Here is a 22249-nt window from a genome sequence, read left to right on the forward strand (position 1 = left end):
GGAGAGAACCGGTCACCGATAGTAAAATGTAGAAATAAAATGAAAATACGGTTTCTATTAGGTAACTATGTACACATACATGTTCATAGTCCCAATTTCCACTTTAACGTTTACGTTGATGGGAAATTGGTCATAGATCACATAATTCGAAATAACAAACGTAAACCGATTTAATAAAGCGAATAAAAATGATGTACGAATTTACGTTTCGTAAAATACAAACGAATATGGATCAAAGATCAATGAACAATCAAAATAAACTTTGTAAACAATATTCTAAAGACGTGGATGTAAAAATCACTTTGGGTACATCCGGAAAAAAAATACGTGAAGGGGGAATTAAAGAAAAAATGTAGCTTGTGATGCTTGTCTTCTCGAATGTTGGTTTATTTGGGGCAGGAGAGGTTGACATAGGAGGTGGTGCCATGATTTCTTAGCCGAAACTCATTGGCGTTAACGAAGGGGAAAGAAATGAGAACTTTAATTTACGAAAATCGGTTGTAAGTCGTGATGCTTTTAAATCTAATGATGAAATAAAATTTATTTAGACAAAAAGTTTTAGCTATCGCAAAGACTTGCAAATTTTATGAAACTTTCACATAAAATCAATTGTTTTCTTTTGGCCAACGGCCAGGGAAAAAGATTGTCAGATACCCTGACTTGTTGAATAGAATATAGCCTAAGAAGGGCTTAAGATTTGTTTGAAATAAAAAGTTTACTTTAAATACGGTTTGAATAAAAAATTACATTATTATTAGTGGTGACGATAATACTAATAATAATAATATTACTAATAATAATAAATAGTATTAATAAATTTTATTAGTAATAATATTGATAATGATGGTAATAAAAATAATGATGACGGTAATGGTACTAATAATAATGGTGGTAATAATATTAATAATGATGTTAATAATAATAAATAATAATAATAATAATAGTAATAGTAATTGAGGTAATAAATCATTTTTAAAGAAAACTCATTTGATTGAAAGTTAAAAACAGCCAAGGATTTGGGTTTAAGCGCCAGGTGTTAGTAAAAGAGACAAAAGGTAGGGATGTATGCAAAAGAAAATATAGACGAGTTTGATGAGTTTTGTAAAGATCTAAGTATTGAAACCGGGAAATCGTATAAGGTCGACAAAAGATGCGGGGTTAGGGTATTGCATGGTGGAAACAAGTTAGGCCTCCCAAAGATTAGCGGGTTTGCTAGGGTCACCACAATGATAGTAGGCTTGAAGCATGAGGTCAAACATGTGATTGAGACAAATGGTTAGGTACAGGTCTTGCAGATGGGTGAGTGGCGTTGAGTTTGGGTGGGTTTTAGCAATAAGTGGTAATAGAATCTACCACATATTGAAGCATATCAACGTTTTAGGGAAGTAAAGTGGTGGGATTTACACATACTATACAAAGGACGTGTTTCTGTGAGAGACTTTTCGGTTGGGTTGGGTTTGGGTTTCCAAGAATGGTGCTAGGTTTGAGTTTGAATTTACTATAGCGATGAAGGTGGTGTGGTTAAACGTGGGGTGATCGGGATCGCGGAGGCCGTTTGCTTGATAACTTGGATTTTCATTTCGCCGGTTGAGTGCGACAACTAGGAAAACGAGAAGGCGTGATACGAAACGTGAGGAATTTGCGTGACTTGGGACGTAAGTATAAAAACGACTAATAGATACATCAATGAAACTAGTAAAGAAAAGAAATCATTTGAAACAAATTTGAAATCGAAATTGGAATTCCCATGAGACGTCATGAGTTTTCACATTCAACAACGACAACCTAAGAAATTATTGAATAATCATATGGAATAAATATTAAACTTAACAATAAATTGTAGAAACGAATTGTAAATCGAGTGTTCATGTACCACCATAACTTTCTAAATTTTCAATTCTAAAACATAAGTGTAAATGAATAAAACAATAAGGTAATCGATTTGAAATTCGACCATTCATATATTACCATGACCTTTTGAATTTTCAATTTTAAAACGTAGTAGTAAATGAATAAAATAATATAATAATCAAATCGAAATTCAACAATTTATATATCACCATAACTTTTTGAATTTTCAATTCTAAAACATATTAATAAAATAACAAAGGAATCGTTTGAAATTCGGTTATTACTTTGCAAACTTTTAAAAGTTTAAGCCGTAAATGAGCGTATAAACAAAGAAAACGTGTCACAAAATTTTCTTTTAAAAAACTTAACTATCTCGTAAAAAAATGCGTAATTAAATCGAACCGAAAGCTGGGTATTCGTGTACAGACTTTCAGTATAAACACATTGTAAAACATAGAGGAGTGCAACCATATTCTTTTCACAAAGAGAACATGGTCGCGTTTGAAAACTTAAAGTTGTGATTCATATGGCATTGAAAGTGGTATGCTTTGGCTTAATAGAGTTCATGCTCTTTCCTAACTCTCCAGGTAAGCAACCGGGTCTCGCGTCTGATTGGGATTTATACGCATTACTTATCCTTAGGTTTCAATAACCTTGGTGTTAAGAGTTTCGGAAAACAGGCACGTTCCCCTTACAGTTACTACATACCCGCCATAAAGAACCATCTTTAAGAAGAATAAATATCGGAACACCACAATGAAAATCAATAATTGAAATGTTGGAGAAATCTTTGTTTTTAGGCATAAGCCTTGGACTTGTGTGTGCTTGTGTAATTGAAGTAATTGAATCATCAGTATAGTAGTAACAACTAATTGCTTTGAACAATCACATAAGGCCCACATAATTTATAATTATGCAACCTAAGCAATTAAGCAAATAAACTATAACTAACTAGAACACTACGTCCAATGTCCTATCTTATAGTCACGGATCTGATACCAATCTGTAACACCCACGCTAAAGCGGAATACGCCCGAGTGTGACGTACAGATTGCCCAAAACACATGTGACACTATTAAGGGACAATATTATCATTAATTAATTTAAACATCAAGTACACAAGTTTGCAACAAGAAATACAAGGAAATTACAAGAACAATTAACAACTTGTCCATTTATTAATATAACCTAAGTTCTAGTGTCTTCTCCGTTTCATCCTCTAATAATTGTACTTGTAACATATATATAAAATAAAGTCAACTAAATGAATAGTTGGTGAGTTCACACAAGTTTTGATATACGTACATAAAAACCATACAATTCCATGAACAAGTGTAAATGAGCAAGTAATGTCTTTTCCAACTGGGATTTTGCACCAACGTACTCAGATAAGCGCAAGTAAGGTCCTTTCCTGTTGGGATTGTGCACCAACATACTCGGATAATGAGGCCCTTTTCCACTCATAACAACAAATTTATTGAGCTCAAATGGGGGCATATGATCATACTATATTGAAGTAATCCATGTGCAAGTAATTTTGAGCAAGTAACAAGTAAACACACAAGACCATGATGCGAATTGTAGTTTGTAAATAATAAATAAAATAAATTGAATTTTTTGATAGGATATATATGCTTCCCCCAAAATAGTTAAAAAGGGTAAAAAAGGGGTGTGAGAAACTCACCTTGAAGTTGAAGACAAACTTGAAATAAAACCGAAAGTGCGTAAATGAAACCAAGCAATTGAACTTCACGAACTAGAATTGAATATACAAAATAAAATATTAACTAACATTTATAAAAGTAAATAAATCGGGTTGTCAGGAATTATAAGTGTTTAATGTATATTTATCAATCTATGGAGTTTTAATAATAATATAGTATTATTGTTAAACTTTAACGAATTGTTAGTAAATTATGAATTTAATATTAGTTTAAATTATGAGATTAATATCATGTTTGAATATTATAAGGGTTACGGAAATATTGGTGTTAGCGATATATTTTATTTTAAAAACGAAAGTGTTAACGGGTTATAAAGTTTAACAAGCAAAACACAATACATATATATATATATATATATCTTTTTTTAAACGAGTTTAAACGAGTCTTGACGAGTTTGAAAAATTGGTTTTTAGGTGGAAAGCTAACAATAACTCGTAACAATTTTTATTGATCTTAAAAATAATTTGATTTATATAATTTTTAGTTTGGTTATTTAATAAAGGAAAAAATGATTTAAAAAGGAAATAAAAACAAAGAGAGAAAAAATAAGAAGGGGCTGACCCGGGTTCGAACCCGGGTCCTTGTGGCCAAACAAAGATAACTAAACCACTAGACCAGCTTTTCTTTTGATAAAACAACCAGAAAAATAATTTAAATATAATAGTTCATATTCATCATCTTCTTCAAAACCCTAGCTTTTCAATTCTCCAAATCCGTTGTTTGTTTGTTCAATATTGGTTAGGGTTTTGTTAATTGGCTAAAAACTATAACAATTGATATAACAATTACCTTGTAGTGTATCGAATTGACGGAGAACCATGGTTGGACAGAGTCGGAATAAAACGAACCAATCATAGGTTACAGAGAGTATATTAGATGAAGATGAAGGTGTGAGCGAGTATAGATGAACGAGTAGGTTCTATTTATAGTGTCAATTGGGTCATTTGATGTTAATTACTAGTTATTAGAGCTTTATTATAATCCGACGGTTCCGGTGATTAATGGGTGTTAAACGAGTTGATAATGGTGAAATTAATCGCGTTTTATTGCTTATAATTAGTGGAGAAATCGTTTGGGATGATTAACGGATCAAAACGAAGGTCAAACGTGGCTTCTAGAAAGTCGCCGGAAATATTACGCCGCCGCCGTCGATGCCCCTGCCGGAAAAACGTGGGAAAGAAGGGAAAGGGCTGGGTTTTTTTATATTTATTATTATTATATTATATTTTGAATTATTTACACATTCAGCCCCTGGAGTTTGATATTTCTTTTAAGTCATAAATAAACTATTGTTACCATTTGAACCTTTAACTTTAGAATGTTATAACAATGACAAAGAAGTTTATAAACTTAAGTATTTTTCGTGTTATGCCTGAATAGTTCGGGACTCGTTTAAGTAAAACTTTAAATATCGGAGTCTTATAAATTAAAAGAAACAAATAGCAAACGATTGAATTAGAACTTGAATTATCGAGAATACTGTATAGATAATAAAAAAAATTATACAAATACATCGAGACTACATAAGACGAAAATTGAAATCTATATTTATGTAAATACATATATCTATAAATAAAAACTGAAATTTAAACGGGTCGGATTTTCAGGTTTGAAAAGTAACGAATGTTACAGTATGGACAAAGAAACCAAGCATAGTCGTATTCCGCTTGTTAAAGTTCGTTGGGAACCTAAATGTGGCCCGAGTTCACTTGGGAGATGGAAGACCAAATGAAGACCAAATATCCGCACCTCTTCGTTACGACTTAATCTTTAATTTCGAGATGAAATTTCCAACAGTAGGGAATGCTTTAACATTTCGGTTTTTCGTTTTCCTCATATTTGTAATATTTACCTGACCCGGTTTATGGTAGGGTATTTCATCAATAAAAATCTCGCAATTTCTTAGTGTATTTATTTATTTTATTTTATATTATTTTCTTGTAATTTAATTGATAATAACTATTCGAATTGTGTAATAATACCCCCTCACTAACTTGTACCCACCGCCTAAGTCCAAGTACCAATTTGCAAATTAAGCAAAAAATTATCTTCTCTTCTTTCCCTCCCGTCGGCCGACACCCACCCCCCCCCCCCTATTTCTAGTTCCTCAATTCTAGGCCATAATAAACGAAAGTAATCATGTCAAATCAAGTGTTAAACAAAAAATGCGTCTATCGACCCTCTAATCATCGAAACGATTAGCAATTGACAGTTAATTTACCAAAATTCGAACCGCGGCCTAATCGTTCTTAAATCACTATGAATACTCGATTCGCAATCAATTAAATTCTACACACAATCCTCTCATCATCTCGAAAATAACCCCTAACCTAATTGTAGTATACAAAGACACCCAGACCCTCGTCGACTTTGGAATCAGGCCGTGAATCTTAGTTCATCGATCTCCCTCAAATCGTCACCAATCCTGGTAATTTTTATACGCAGTCAAATCGTTTTTGTCCATCAAACAATAACCCCAAATCAATTTTATCCATACATAAACATTTAAACCAATTGGATCATCTAGGGTTTAAAGTTGATTTGGGATGAACTTCTAATCTTGGTTATGTATTCTAGAACTGTTATATTTCACATGTTAACTCACCAGCTTGATGGCTGGTGCGTGAGTGTTAAAGCTTTGGAGCTGGCTAGGGTGCGTGTTCGAACCCCCCAAACCCAGTTTTTATGGAAAGCGTGCTCCTCCATTGCGTGTGTCTGGAAGACAAAAAGACCACCTACTCTTTAAGAGTCTTCAAACTGAGTGCCCTCACTTGGTGGAATGGTGAGTACGCTCTCTCGGGGATGAGGTTGTCATGGGATGACCTCAAGAAACTCATGCTAAAAATGTTTTGCCTAAAACATGAACTCCGGAAGTTGGAAGAAGAGTTCTAGAACTTGAAGCAAGAATATGGTGATAGTGCCATTTACAATGATAGATTCCATGAATAGTGCCTCCTCATCCCGCACATGGTCACTCATATGCAACATGCCATTGATAAATACATCTCTTGGTTTCCTATGCAAATCCAAGATTATGTCTTGATTCGTGACCCAAAAGTCCTTCAGGTTGCCATCGCTCTAGCCAGTACCCTAACTAAAAACCGCGTTAAGGCTAGGACCTTGACGCGGAAGAGTTCCAAGAAACCCAATTATAAGCCCACTAAAGAATCCTCCAAGCACAACAACAACTCTTCACATTATCGTAGTAACAAAAGAAAGCCCAACCCCCAAAACTATGTCTAAGCCCAACCACAAGCCCAACAAGCCTCTCCAAACAAGAAGCCCTACACCAATCCACACCGTATTGCAACAGTTTCCAACGCCACCATCCGACTTTATCCACTTGTTAGGTGTGCACCAATTTCCACAGGTTCGGAAACCACGCCAAATATTGTCGAGAAGCACTCCGTTTACAAGCCGCTCCACCGTGGTTCGCACCATCAAACCAACCCAACTGAGCCATGCACTAGCCCACACCCAATATTATTGAGCCGTCCGTGGTTCGAAGCTCACCCAATATTTCCATGGACGCCCCACCGGCCCACACTCGACATGTTTCGCCGTAGGTTGGGGTGTGCCATCAAGAACATGCAATGGTTATGTTCTTGTCGCGTACGCGACTAGACTTGATATAACAATTTTTTGGTTACAATCAAGTATTCAATCCAATTCATGACCAAATGATTTGATTACGGTTTTGATTGGTATTGTTAAAATTGTGTTAACCCTCCTTGATCATTTTCTTTATTATACAACTATCAATTGATGATTCCATTCAAACTTTTTAAGACTTTTTAATTTATTTTATTTTTTTGACTTATTTGATCAAACTAAAACATACCTGGACTAATTTCCTATAACCTGAGCTTCATATCTCTGCCTTTCACTTTGTTACATCCACAGTTAAAAAAATTCCTTGTTCTTAAGGTCTCTTTGGTGATTTTCTTTAAGTTGACTTCAAAAAGTCAAACCGACCCAAGTTACAATGTTTTTTGTCAATATTTGTCAACGGTATACGCCCTACCAAAAAAAACGAACTCATCTTGCTTATTCTTCTTTTAAACAAAGTTTGGATATTTTATTCATACAACTTTTAAAACATAAACCCTTAAGTCCTAAACCTAAGAATAACATTTTTATCATGACGGAAATGAACCCGTCATAAAAAACCGGGTTCGGATCCGACTAAAAACGAACCACTCGCTTAAATCTAATTTCTTACTTTTTAGACCAGTTTGACTTGAGAGAGCTTATACTTAAGCTTAATACGTTAATCAATTCATATCGATTGATGTATATGATCTAGTTATGTGATATGTGTAGGTGATTAGCAATAGGTTAATATGAATGAAGTGTTGAGTAGTAAATTGGACCGAGTAACGGCTTGAGAGAAATAATCATAACCACTTGTTAAATTATGAGGCTATAAACAGCCTATATATAGAAGATGAATGTCATTCATTACACATCCCGTAACGAATGGCCTCATTCGTCATCATACAAATCATAACATAATGAGTATAGCAAATGGCTCATTCGCTATACCTCATTCGTCAACATTCCATGATGAATGGATACAAAATAGTAACGATAAGGTCCATTCGTTAAACATCCTTAATGAATGGACACTAATAACCACGAATTGCATCATTCGTTAAACACACTTAACGAATGAGCTGATAAACTTAACGAATGGGACTGGTAATTACCAAAATTCCCTTACATTAATATATATATATATATAAATTACATAAGTTACAAAGACTCGACACGACCAAAACGGTGCACTAATAAACTTCCCCTCGTATCGTGCTCTTTGTCTTTACTTTACTTGAACCACTTCGACTTCCAGTCAGGACAACTATAAACTCCAAACGCGTGACAAATACGAACAACGCGTTGGAATTGCATAGCGCGGTCATAGTCTTCAATATTAGCAAAAAGAATCTCGTTTTGGATCAGCACATCGTTGTCAGTCTCTGAAAAGTTGACGAGCCACATTGGATCGATAACTCGCACAAACTCCGTCTTCAAACCTGTTCCCAAAACAATAACCGCTTCGCACGTTCGGTTGTCGTAATACTACCTATTGAATGACTTTATTCAATATATCACCATGGATTCATTTTTTAAAATAGAAAAGTAATCGTTAAAAACGATTACGTTGACTACTTGAGGCATTTTGGTTCATGTGACGTTTGGAGTGGTATGTTTTAGCCTAATAGGTTTCAACACTCTCACCGAACCCTTCAGGTAAGCGACCAGATCCCGCTTCTGATTAGGATTTATATGTGTCGCTTATCCTTAAACTAAAGAGCCTTGGTTCAAAGGTTCGTATCACAAGTGTTACCCCCTTCCAGTTACTACATGGCCAGTATATGAATCATTCTCAATGTGAATTTTTAAAGAATTTCTCAAATTAAAAATCACTAGAGTTTTTAAAAATTGAAATTTTGATGATAAGGCAGAGCCTTGGAATAGTGTGTGTGTTGTGTACATGTGGTAAAATAAATAACAACATGAATAAAATAAGAGTACTAGAAAAATTAAACACACAAGTCCCACGTATAACACAAGATAGACCATACAAAGGGACCTAGAACTAACATGTAGTTACGGTGTTGATACCAATCTGTAATACCTCAATCTACGGCGTAATGTGTCAGGGAGATACGATTGTTTCAATAGCATATAACACTATTAAAAACGTTGGTATATTTAAATTCATATTATTAAATACGATATCACATTACATGAATCGAATCAACAAATAACAACAAAATATTCCTAACTATGTTTATTAAATACCCTAAAGGAAAATCTAAGCGTTTTTTACTTCACCGAGCAATTTAACCTACAAAATTGTAAAAATAGTATTTATCAACACACAATTGGTGAGCAATCATAGGGTTTATATATATCTAATAATGAAATAAAAACAATCCAAATATCATAATAACATCAATCAAATATAAATATAAATGCAAGTAATATAATAAAAACTTGTGTTCAATCCTAACATGTAGTTAGTCCACTGGGAAGCATATGTAGTCATCTAGACTATCGGATCACGAGCCCACCCGGGTTATCGTCTTACTATATGTTACGCCAGAGAATTCTGCTCTTTTGGCGGCACACCGACTATCAAGTGGCAGCTGGTGGTATGTTTTTTCGGAAAAACGCCCAAGCCAAACTCTAGTATTAACAAGGTTAAGACAACATAGTCTATCCAAAGTGGGGCAATGAGGCTCTCCAAATTGTAAATTGTGGTGGCCTAAACACAAAAAAATGTCGTCGTTCTAAAACAATAAAAATAATAGCAATGGTGGCTGTCGCCACTTTTATTTTTTATCTTTTATTTTTTCTTTTTTTTTAAAGTTATAAAAATATAGTTATATAAATAGAACTTAACTTTGTTAATTTGTAAAAAGCACCTTATAGTCATGTAAATGAAATAAATTGACCTTTCATAGAATCCAGAAATTTACAACGGGTCAGGTTCGGAAACTAACGAATGTTACCCCTAAACAGAAATTTAAGTGTTTTGAAGGTAAAACAAATCCCTATTATTTCCTTTTCTTATAAGCCATGTGTAGTTAATCAAGGTAATTTAATAAAAAAGTATCAATACATTGTTAGGATTAAACGCACACACGAACCGAACACAACACACGAAAGCAATAACGAACACGAGGATTTAACGTGGTTCGGACTAAACTGACCTACGTCCACAGGCTGCAACCAGGATACTTTTATTATTGCTCTCTGCCTCACTTGTGATGAGGAATTACAAGTACAATGCTATATATATATATATATATATATATATATATATTATATAGATACAAGATTAGGGTTTTCTACTTGTTCACCAAGACAACTAATATGGGCTTTAATTAAAACAAAGTGGGCCAACCAATTTGATCTTCTAATTTCATGCTCCATAGTTTTTTTGAACCGGACCCAAAACAATCGAGCCTCCACATTAAACCCAACAATCTCCCATTTGGAGGGTTTATAATCTTCAAACAGCCTACCGATGATCGCTTGTACCTCTTGTAATCTTCCTCGTCTTCCTGGTTGCATCTGCCTTCTCATCAGTTAACCTGAACGCCCGTTGAATCTCTCCCAAGCTCCAACACATCAGTCATGGCTACAACTGCCACCGACTCATTCTCTGTCCCTACCGGCTCCCACTTACACGGACTGCCGAATCCTGGAATACCATGAGAACAAATAACACTCTCCATATTAAGCATGTAATCTTCTGGAGAGACTTTAACCGCTGAAATACTGGTTCTCTTAACCCACTGTTTGGTTACGCTGGCTAAAGCTTTGACTGACTGACTGCCAGTGCTTCCACTTCCACGAAAACCTCTGACTAGTTTTTCTGAACCTCTTCTAGCACGTTCAACCTGAATCTGACATGTGGCTCTGGATTTATCTCCTGCAAAACAAACCTTCTTCTGCTCACTAGACTCTGTGAACCGGACTTTGGTCTTTTTCTAAACTGGGTCGGTCACTCCCTCGGAAACTGACCATATACAACGAACCCCTCTTTCTTCCTCGAGCGATCACAAGATTTCCCTTTATAACTTTCCACTGCCCGTTCCCAAATTTAACCTCATGTCCCTGTTCATCCAACTGCCCGACAAAAATCAACTTTTTCTTTAAGCTTGGAATCACTCTAATATCCTTCAAGGTCCATGAACCGGCTGAAGTAACTAAATTCATGTCACCCATTGCCCGTAACATCAAGAACATCATTGTTCGCCAGTCTAACCTTACCAAAATCACCTTCCTACAAATTCTACAATGCTTCACTATTGTGGGTAGCATGAAATGAAGCACCAGAATCCATGACCCAGGAATCAACATTATCCTCTATACTAAGAACTAAAAACTCATCCTCAAAGTGTACTTCTACAGTGTTGACTTCTTTCTTTTCATTCTTATCCTTCGGACACTGATTCCTAAAGTGTCCCGTTTCATTGCAGTTCCAACATACCACATCCTTCTGAGTCCTAGACTGACTCCTTTTCCTATTCCCGTTCCCACTACCTCTGTTATTTTCTTTCCTCTGCCGACATACATTAAATCACTTGATGATTCACCTGAATTTCTTAGCCTGGCGTCTTCGCCTAAAATAAGATCCTGAATCCCATCGAAAGTGAACTCACTGGTTGAACTAGTAATCACTGTAACAGTCCCTGACCAGCTATCAGGCAAGGAAGAACAGTAGTAAAGCCTGAACTTCAACCTCGAATTTGATACTAATTGACCCGTGTTCACCAGTTCACGAATTTGGAAAACCTTATTAGCTACCGAAGGCTTTTCATAGATATTAGACAAAGCATTCAATATCCCACGCGCTGTGGTTTCCTTCAAGATGTTGAACGCAACATCCTTCGATAACGACAATCTAATAACTGCATTGGCTTTCTTATCCAAAGTCTCCCACTCATCTGGTTTTATCTTCTCCGATCATTCACCCAATACCATGTCCAAAATTCTTCTGAACTAGTAAATCCTTCATTTGCATTTTCCACCGACCAAAGTCTTTACCATCAAACTTCTCAATTTGAAGTTTCCCACTCTCAGCCATTATCCCAAACTGAGAATTCCCGAATTTGGATCTCGGTAACAAAATCAGAAAAAAAATAACCTCAGACAAACAAAATAACCCCCGACAACCACAACAAAACCACCCGGCTAAACTGCCTGATAAACACCAAAACCCATTAATCAAAAACCCACTTCAAACTCACGAGCCAACCCCAAACCAAATTAATAATCAGAAACTAAAACGAACTAGAAACGCAAAATGTTCTGAGGTTTCTTTCTAATCAGAGATAGTTAAACAACCAAAGCAATATAATTGCTTTTAGTTCCTGCTGATCGAGGTTCTCAATTTCTAGAAAAAAGGTAATGGTTTTCAACTTAATAATATATATATATATATATATATATATATATATATATATAATATGACGGTGGCAGTGGAGGTTATCTCAACCAAAAAACAATAAAGTGTAAAAAGCAAAGCAATTGCTTTCTTCTATATTTTTTTTTATTGAACGCTTGGCAAACAAATCCAAAGAAAATAAACTAACCTCTTCTTCTTTTCTGATGTAAACGTAAGGGTTGTGAATACCGTACTCCAATCAAACAATCTACATTTCAGTTGATGGTCGGCTGCCCAAAAAACTTAACCCTAGTTTGATCCAAACAATTTCTCTAGCGATCGTGTTCTCCGTGTGTAGCCGTAACCTCGGCTCTTGATATCACCTTTTAAGATTAAACGCACACACGAACCGAATACAACACATGAAAGCAATAACGAACACGAGGATTTAACGTGGTTCGATCTAAACTGACCTACCTCCACATGCTGCAACTATGATACTTTTATTATTGTACTCTGTCTCACTCGTGATGAGGAATTACAAGCACACGGCTAAATATATATAGACACAAGATTAGGGTTTTCTACTTGTTCACAAAGACAACTAATATTGGCTTTAATTGAAACAAAGCGGGCCAACCAATTTGATCTTCTAATTTCCTGCTCCATAGTTCTTTTGAACTGGACCCAAAATAATCGAGCCTCCATATTAAACCTAACCTAATGGATAATGTTAAGTGTTTTGAAGATAAAACAAATCCCTATTATTTCCTTTTCTTATAAGACCATGTGTAGTTAATCGAGGTAATTTAATAAAAAAGTATTAATACATCACCATCATGTAGGCGGATGGACATTCACTAACTAATACATTAAACATGGTACCATTTCTTTACCCTTAGATCATGTGTAGTAGAGGGGTTACAATTAGGGGCGAATTGTGACACGTGGCGCCCAGTCAGCATGAAGTGGAAATTTGTTTTTGTTGTGTAATGGTGTAGGGGCTACAAGTTGGGCCCACTGTATCTTTTGTATTATTTTCTATTTATAACTAAACTAAACAAATTAAAAGCAATTTATTTAAATAATTAAATAAAAATGCATTAAAATTAAAAAGAAATACAAAAAAATTAAAAAAACATAACTAATAATGCATTAAAATTAAAAAAAAAACATAACTAAAAATATTAAAAAACATAACTAAATAACATACTAATATCCATAATATTTGCGTATTTTTTCTATTTGTTGTCGTTGCAATAGTGCGGCCTCTTCGTGTAACCCGGCCGTTTTGAGAGATTCGTATTTTTCACTCAATTCCCGCAATTCCAACATTTGGTCAATCTTTTCGTGTTGTTTGTTGGTTTCTTTCATGACATCGTTGAGTTCCTCGACACATTTTTTTTGTTTTTTGATGATTTCTCTGATGGTAGCGGCGACTTCCACGAGTGTCGGTTGGTTCGGGTTGTTTGTAGAATTCATTTTGCTAAATTTTTTGAAGAGTTTAGGTATGAATTGTGTATGAAATGAAGAATAAGGTTTATGTTTATATATATATATATATATATATATTGTTTAAATTAATTTTTTTTAAACATTTGACCGTTTACCAACGGTCATATTAATATAATAATATTATTTTCTTCTCCACCCCGGCGACAAGTAAACCCCGCCCCTGCACCCGCACCTTTTCGCCCAATTGTCGCCCGGGGGGGGGGGGGGTGTTCTAGCCCTTCGTCGCCCCATTTCGCCCCCAACTCTCGTCCACTATGTTTGGCCTCGTTACAAAACTAGGGCCCTTTGATATCCAAAAATTTGAATTAGGATAAAAGAAACCACAATACAATACATGCGCCGCTCCTGGCTGCTGTGCTACATCTCTAATTCTTTGTTTTCTTTTGATTCTATGTGTTCTCTCCACTCTTCAGCCCGTCACCATTACCACCGCTCACCACCTCTAGCACGTCACCACCACCTCCTCGTTTTACGTCGACCACCTCCGCCGTTGTCTACACTCTTCTCGTTATTTCAGATTTGTAGGTGTTTGTATAAATTGTTAATTGCAGATTTGTTTCAAACTTGTTAAATTACAGATTACACATTGTTAGATTTTTCGATTTTCGGATTGTTAGATTTTCAGTTTTCAGTTGATTGTTAGATTTTCGGATATCCGTTTCACTATCCGAACAAATATTCGAAATTTCAAATATCCGTTTGGATAGTAAAACGGATATCCGTAGTTCGAATATCCGAAACTCCGAATGTCTGACTTTGAACACCTCTACTCATACCCGCATCACCACAATGCTGAGTCTAAGCCTATATTTCTTGTATTTGAAGCAACATTATTATCGTCCCATGTTTGACCATCAAAAACTCTTTCCACAATTAATAAATCTCAGACTTGAGATAACGACTACAATTAATATAGATAAGAACCAAGCACATGCAATTATGCACGTACCGTTCGACCACTATTTTTATACTCTCATTCTCTCACCCACACGTATCTGTCTAAACTCTAAAGATCTTTTGGCTGAACTCTTGCTTTTAAACTTTCCATTTTATATTTCCCTTCATGTTCAGTATAAAAAAATGATAGTTTTTAAAAGTGAGAACCTGCTGATGATTTATTTTATGTTATAGGAAGAGAGAAGTATATATAGGTGATCTTCACCTCTTTGGAGTGAGGATACTTGTACATGATACTCAGTATCTGTCTTAATAATACGTGAAACGGTGATCAATAAGTTACTAATTAATCAGATTTTCTATCTTTATTCTTAGTTTTGAAAATAAATTCTAATGGAGTTGACAACAGTTTATACCGGAGATTATAGCATGAGGTTATAGTTAAGATTTGTGATATTAGAAAGACTCATTCAGGTATTGGAGATAATTCCAAACGTTGTTTAATATAAAAAAAAGGTAACGTCATGTCATCATCGTTTGCATGTGTGTATATTCTATTTTAGGTATTACTATAAAAAAATAAATCCATTGACAAACATTGTTGGCAGCCATAAACTCATCTAAATCTAGCAGTCATATCAAAACCAAGTTATAGACGTTGTATCTAAATCTAGCAGTCACATTAAAACCAACTTATAATATATCAATGTGACTCCGACCTGTCCTTTATTGACACTTGCTATCATTTTCTTCAACCTGGTTTAGCTTAGCTTTCATAGGAGTTATATGTAAGTCACAACCGGTAGACCGACCCTTTGACGATTTGACGACGTACATGCTAGCGTCACGTGAAACCGCCAAAAATTATATTATGTTATATATAACTTTGTATATTTTCAAACAGTCCGGTTTTGTTATGCCAACCAACTTCAAAAATATGATGTTAACTTAGAATGGTATATATAGCTGATCTTGAAAGCTTGATGCTAGAGAATATAAATAAGGAAACATCTTTGTGATTAACTTAATTAATTCCATTACATAAAATACATACATACAAACAAAAAACAACAGAAGTACAAAGGTAGAATGACAATCCCCTCTCTTTAGGATTGTTATTATCTTGAACATACATGATCAACAGGTATTGAAAATTTCTTGATTTTCCTAAAAATATTTCATTCCATCAAGTAGTTTAAATCCATAATCAATACGTTGACTTGAATGGATGGTAGACCTTCAAATCCGATGCCACGCCTGCAAACGATCCCGCTAGAGCACAAATCGTAATAATTAAACAAGCCAAGCTCAATATTTGCAACGAAACCCATCGCGTGCTCCACTTGGGTATTTTCTTTTGAACAATGTACATCTCAACCGGGAAATAAACCGTCAACGGCCAAAACCCTAACGCCCCGAGAATCCCAACAACATCATTAAAGAATGGCATCAACAATGCAACAAGTGTGGTGAAGCACACAAAGAGAGTTCTCCAAACCAATCGGAACAAGTTGAGTTTGTAGGGTTTGTATCCACCGATCGGGATAGGGATCTCGATGTTGTTGTTAATAAACTTGCTTTCAGGGAAATAACTTGCGGCGGTGTTTTCAACGAAGGCGAATAAGGGTTGGCAGTAAACTTGGTAGGCCCCGACAAGGTGGATAACAATGGCGGCATTGGCGATGTCCAATAGCCAAAAAGGGTTGTAGAACCCGAAACCAGTTAGGAGGTTTCCGGGTGCCATGTCACCGAAGGCGGCGTACCCAAAGCATCCACAAAACATGTAAAAGACCGTTGTCGTTACTACGCTTATGAACGTTGCCTTCTTCATGGTTTTGTACTCGGCCGGTGGTGATTTGATTGTATCCTGAATATTATTAGACAAAATATTTTAATTATTCGTAAAATAATTATGCAAAATATATAATACGATTATAATTGTAATTATTATTACCTGAATTTCAATGAGGATGAGAGAATAAGAATAAGCAAAAGCAATGGCTCCAAGGGCTTGAAAGCTCCTCCATATCTTTTGAGTTTCAGTGACTGTCCCACTGCTAGTTTTAGTTCCAATGCTAATACCAGTCCAACTTCCCTTAATCTTTTTATTTTCTGGTAATTAAACAAGAAAAGCATAAGTTAATTTCCATAAACAATTTATTTGTTACCTTTTTGACTATTATAAGTCAAATTAAAATTGAATTACAAAACGAATACCTACTAATAAATTAAGTATATACATAATCTTTGTTTTTCCTTTTAATTTCAACTTTCTATGTTAAATAATTCACAACCACCCAATAATCCGACATACTTTTGTACAATTTTGAAGTTATTTAACTACTGGTTTGACTTAAATTCAGACTTTCTAATTATTTATTTTGAACGACAAATTTTTCCACCTAAAATCTTCTAACCTTTTAACCGTTTAGACTTACCAGCAACTTTAAAAACCCCGAGGCATAGACCGATGGTGGAATAAGTGAAGGACATGACGGCCGCCAGCATCGACAACCATGAAATCTGATCAAAATCTGGAATTTGAGAGAACAATATTTCAGCGACGCCGAACATCAACATGTATGGTGTCCCGGATACACGGCACGGATTATCGTGACCTTTTTCGTGGTAGCAATCTGCCTTTTTCACTGCTCTGTTATCATCAACCACCAAAATCATTAGTTCCAATTTTTTAAAGTTTTGATGAAAAATGTTTAGATTGTAGAGTGAGTACTAACATCATGCTGATAGAAGCTGCAATGGTGTAGCCGATGGCCACTCCAACGAGATTGAAGTACTGGATCATGCCACAGAGTTTTACTTGAATCCCACCTGAAAATTTTCATTTTTTTTATGAAATTAAATTTCGATTCGACTTGGGTTTTCTAGAATTTAGAGAAAATGAGCGTGTTTTTAGGTGGGTAATAGACTTTTTAGCACACCTAGGTGGTCTGTACCAGTAGCAAACTTCGACAACTTTTGTTGAGGTAACGCATTTGTGTTTTGAGGTAGTCATACCAGTAACAAACACCAAGGAAGAATGGTGTTTCTAGTATATTTATTTGTTTCCCAAGGCACTTCATGGTTAGAGACGGATTCTTTTTGTCCACAAGTCCGCTACTTCAGCGAGCGGACTTGCAAACTTATCAAAAGTTTGTTGAATTCTGCTATTTGAGCTAGCAGACTACAAATTGTTTACCCATCAAAATACACCAATATTTCTCCAAATTCCGTACTCTTGAAAAGAAATAGATTTTGAAAATTCCGAATAATTAGTTGTGATGGAATCCTAAGAAAATAGTACCAAGATTGTTTTGAACAGCTTCCATATAAGTATAGTTTCGCTTTCCGGTAGCAGGGTCTCCACAACGGTAGCATGCCGCGAGAAGGCAAGAGGTGTAGTATGTCACAAATGAGAAAAGAAACAGAACAGTGGGTCCCGCGATCCAGCCGAGCTGAGCCGTGGCCCATGCCAATGATAAAACCCCCGAGCCGATGACCGCAGTTATGATATGTGCACTTGCGGTCCAAACCGTCCCTATATTCCAGTAAAAAAAAACATTTGAAAATGTTAAAAGTCTGTGGAAATGGTTTTCCTGTATTGTCATAAGTGTAATAGAGTATGAATAGAAGCTATTTACCGGTTCGCTTAAGCCGACCGTCGTCATCAAAGCATTTGGAGGGCGCCTGAGGGGCGAAGTCTCCAGCAGCTAGCTCGAATCCTTGTTGGTGCTTTCCAGCCGCGTTTTCACCCATCTTTTTCGAAACAAATTAGTCCAAATCAAATACCGTATAGGTACAAAGAATTTAAGTTTGTATAAAACTCTAAATATACTCCAACTTGATATCTATGCAAAATTGAAGTTTGATGATCCAATACGCAAGATAGATATTAAATTCAAGATGAATTTAATAAGTTAAATGCAGAATTTGACTTCAGTATTTATGAGCTACGAACTCCTCTAAATTATCAGTTGATTGATAATTGAAAGCAGAGGAGATAGAGAGATGATGATTTGAGAAGAAGATGTGAAATAATATGAAGAATGCGTGGGTTTATATAAACTCGGTTTGTGGGGGCCGCCTGATATCACGTGTCAAAATAACGTTTACAATAAAGTTAAAATATAAACAAAATAACGTTTAGAATTTGACTTTACTCGCCGACTTGTGTGTTTTGACTGTATTCCTCCTGTTCATGTTTTTCTATTGTTTTTTTTAATATTATTAAAGTTAAGATAACGTATAAGCTATTATCAGTTTATGATATTTATTGCCTTATTGATTACTCGCTACCAACAAATTTCTATTTTCAATTGTATTAATCTTTTTTAACACGAACACCGCAAACCCCGTAAGGAGGGTTTTACATCAACTAATCAATTAGTTTTAATTAAATATCTGACCATTAATTAAAACAACATGTTTCGTTTCATTAAACATTAATTTTGTTTGAGTATAAACTATGTCTGACCCGACCGGCCTACGATACTTTTGTCATGTATAATTACTCACCAAAGTATTATCAACAATGTTGTTCTCTATGGTGGGTGGGTGGGTGGGTGTGTTGGGGTTGTTGTTGGGGGGGGGGGGGGGGGTCACGTGAGCATTGGGGGCATCAAAGCCTCAACTTATAACGTCCCGCTATGGTTTAATGTCATTTGGACGCCCCTATTATATATATACATACATATATATGTAGTGTGTGTGAGAGATGAAGAGAGTGAACGGCACCCGACGTTCCAAGGCCGCTGCCCCCTCCATTGCCGCCCCCGGCGCCCTCCGCACCCCAAGGCCCCCCACTTCCACGCCCATAGCGTGGAGCCTAACTACTTAAGAACTAATTAACCATTTAACTAAAGGTGATCGTTAAAACTATTTTTTTTAACACCGTTTAGATCTACGCTGAATATTCAAGTGAGTCTTTCTAAGACGGTATGCCAACCGTTCATAGTAATTTTGACGTTCCAGGTTTGACTCTCCCAAGACCACCATCTGATGAAACTCATCTTTGTGGAAAAACTCAGACCCTAACCCATAACCATCACTCTCATGCTAATGAAACAGAAAGCCAATTATGGTAGTTAAAACTTTATACATCTAATAAGGCTGAGAGGTGTGGGGGGGCTCTAACGGGGGCGCGAGTGGGGGCTCCAGCCAATAATATTGTGACATGTGGCAGAGAGAGAAACTGGATAAGGGGGGTGTTGGAGCCCCCGCTGGAGCCCCTGGCCCTGGTGTGGAGGGGCTCCAGCAGGGGCTCCAGCGGATTTTTTTTTTATTTTTTTATAAATATATTCAAAAAACGTATTATTAAAAAAACTCATAAATTATTAAAAAAAACACACATTAAAAAAAACACATTAATATCTAAAAATAAAATAAAAATTAAAGTACTAAAAAAACATTATTCTTATTCTTCGGCTTGGTCTTCTTCGATCAACCTCTTCGGATACGTTCCTTTTGCTTTTCCATCAGCATTTGATCGACCGGATTTAGGTTACTGAAGTCTCTTGTAAGGAAGTCCAAATCTCTCATTCGACTTTTTTCCTTTTTGTCATTAGAGACCACGTCCATGGTTTTGTTGAATTTATTGAGGGATTCAACAAGATCGACGATGTTTACGGCTCCCCCCTCAGCCGGTTTTTTCCCCTTGGCGTCCCGTCCCAATGGCCGCCTCCTCGGCGGTGAAGACGTTTCCTCCCCCGCAATGTTTAGGTCGAATCCAACGCGGCAATCCGACCCGGCGGAAGTGCTATACGCTCCAGACGAACTAGTTTTAGTCCGTTTCGGCCCTACTTCCGCATCATGGTCCGGCGCCACAAGCTCAACCCACTTAGAACACCTTTTCAACCTCTCCCACAACTTTAAATCGTCCCACGTCTTCACCGTCCCATACCTCCGCAAACACTCCTGCCTCCACTCTTCGACAGTGAAATTGTAAACCGCCAAATCATCACTGCCACTTGGTCTCATACGACCGGCGTTCCTGTTGAAAAGATTAGTAAACAAGCCGACAAATTTTCTGATTTCGGACCACCGACCCGAAATTATATCGGCGTTTCGCTCTGTACTCCCAACGAGCGTATAGAACGTCTCCCTAACATTTGTCCAAAAAACCTTGCTTTTTTGGTAGTCGGCTGCAAAATGAAAAATTAAATTAGATTTCCAGTTAACTTTTTTATTTAACTTTTTTATTAAAAATCATTTTTAAAAACGTTAAAACAATTACCGCAACGCCGATCCTCAGAAATGACTATCCAAGCCCGACACAAGGCTTCCTTCTCATCCGATGACCACGGAGTGGTTTTCCGTTTCGTCCTCGGAGTCGAAGCCGGTCCCGGCCCGTCCGTTGCAAGTTGTTTTTTCCGGTGGACGCGTCTTCTTGCTCCCGTAGCATCACCGTGTGATTCTTGTGTCTCTGGAACAACAAAGTTAGGAGACGGTTGTATGTTGGATGGTTGAAAGCCGGATGTTTCTTGCGGCCCCGAATAAAACATCGATTGGTCTGGTGACGACCATAAATCGTCATCAATATAATCTGAATCTAGGTTTGGGTACCAATTTCCAGACATTTTTGGGTATTATATAGGAGTTTGGGATATTATATAAGGGTTTGTAAGGTGAAATTGTGTTTTGATATGGTTGAAATGGGAGTAATTTGGGGTATTATATAGAGGTTTTAAGGGTTTTTTTTTAAAAAAATCGGAGCTCCAACGGCTCTTTTGGGCGGGCCCAACGGCTCTTTCTCTCTCTTCTCCCGTGACCACACTCACGCCTGCCTGGATTTCCGCGCTCGCGCCCCGGCTCGCGCCCCGGTGGTGTGGGGTTAGCGCCCCCAGGCCAGGCGCGAGCAGAGGGGCTCTCGCGCCCAAGTTTGCGCCCCACACCCCTCAGCCTAAGCATGTAGAGGTGGGGGAACTAGTCCAATGACAAAGTCATTAGAATCTAATGATTATATTAAAGAGTCAGAGGTTAAGGATTTTGCGGGTAACATCGACATTCATAACAAATCTAATAAACCCGTAATAAGACAATCTTATTAAATGAAATTATATTACATTAATGCTAAACAATGAACAGATACCTTCATTTTGGCTGTGGAATCTAGGGGGAAAACACAAGGAGTCCAAGAGATTAGTGTACTCAAAGACGCTCCCCAACACTAACGTGTGTGTGTTTCACAAATGTCAACCATCTTCACCTTCTATTTATATACAACCTTTGAGACCCTAAAGTATAATTGTATATATTTTCAAATATATAAAGTGTTATGGTCACAATAATTTAAAATACTAGGAACACACTTTATGCAAGGTTCAGTGAAAGTAATGAGCTAGATTAAATCAGTACAAAA

At 36.5% G+C, this 22249-nt stretch overlaps 1 protein-coding gene across 1 annotated transcript; it reads right to left on the reverse strand.

The window, feature by feature from the left end:
* Nucleotides 1–15892: 15892 nt before the first annotated feature.
* LOC143591726 (amino acid permease 3-like) lies at nucleotides 15893–22032 on the reverse strand. The gene is made up of 7 exons (XM_077071847.1): nucleotides 21980–22032; nucleotides 18534–18648; nucleotides 18197–18430; nucleotides 17631–17724; nucleotides 17331–17545; nucleotides 16847–17004; nucleotides 15893–16759 (listed from the first exon to the last, which is right to left on the reverse strand). The coding sequence occupies exons 1-7, from the start codon at nucleotides 21983–21985 to the stop codon at nucleotides 16100–16102; spliced, it is 1482 nt and encodes a 493-aa protein (XP_076927962.1). The 5' UTR covers nucleotides 21986–22032; the 3' UTR covers nucleotides 15893–16099.
* Between the last annotated feature and the right edge of the window lie 217 nt (nucleotides 22033–22249).

Source organism: Bidens hawaiensis, unplaced genomic scaffold (assembly GCF_021521415.1).
Source record: "Bidens hawaiensis isolate Kalapana, Puna unplaced genomic scaffold, B.hawaiensis_p1.1 tig00040009_1, whole genome shotgun sequence".
In the NCBI taxonomy this organism is placed as follows: Eukaryota; Viridiplantae; Streptophyta; class Magnoliopsida; order Asterales; family Asteraceae; genus Bidens; species Bidens hawaiensis.

Coding starts and splice junctions, on each gene's coding strand:
- LOC143591726 (XM_077071847.1), bottom strand. Junction 18,431..18,533: donor CGGTCGGCTTAAGCGAACCG/GTAAATAGCTTC, acceptor ACTGGAATATAG/GGACGGTTTGGACCGCAAGT. Junction 17,725..18,196: donor AGCTGTTCAAAACAATCTTG/GTACTATTTTCT, acceptor GAAAATTTTCAG/GTGGGATTCAAGTAAAACTC.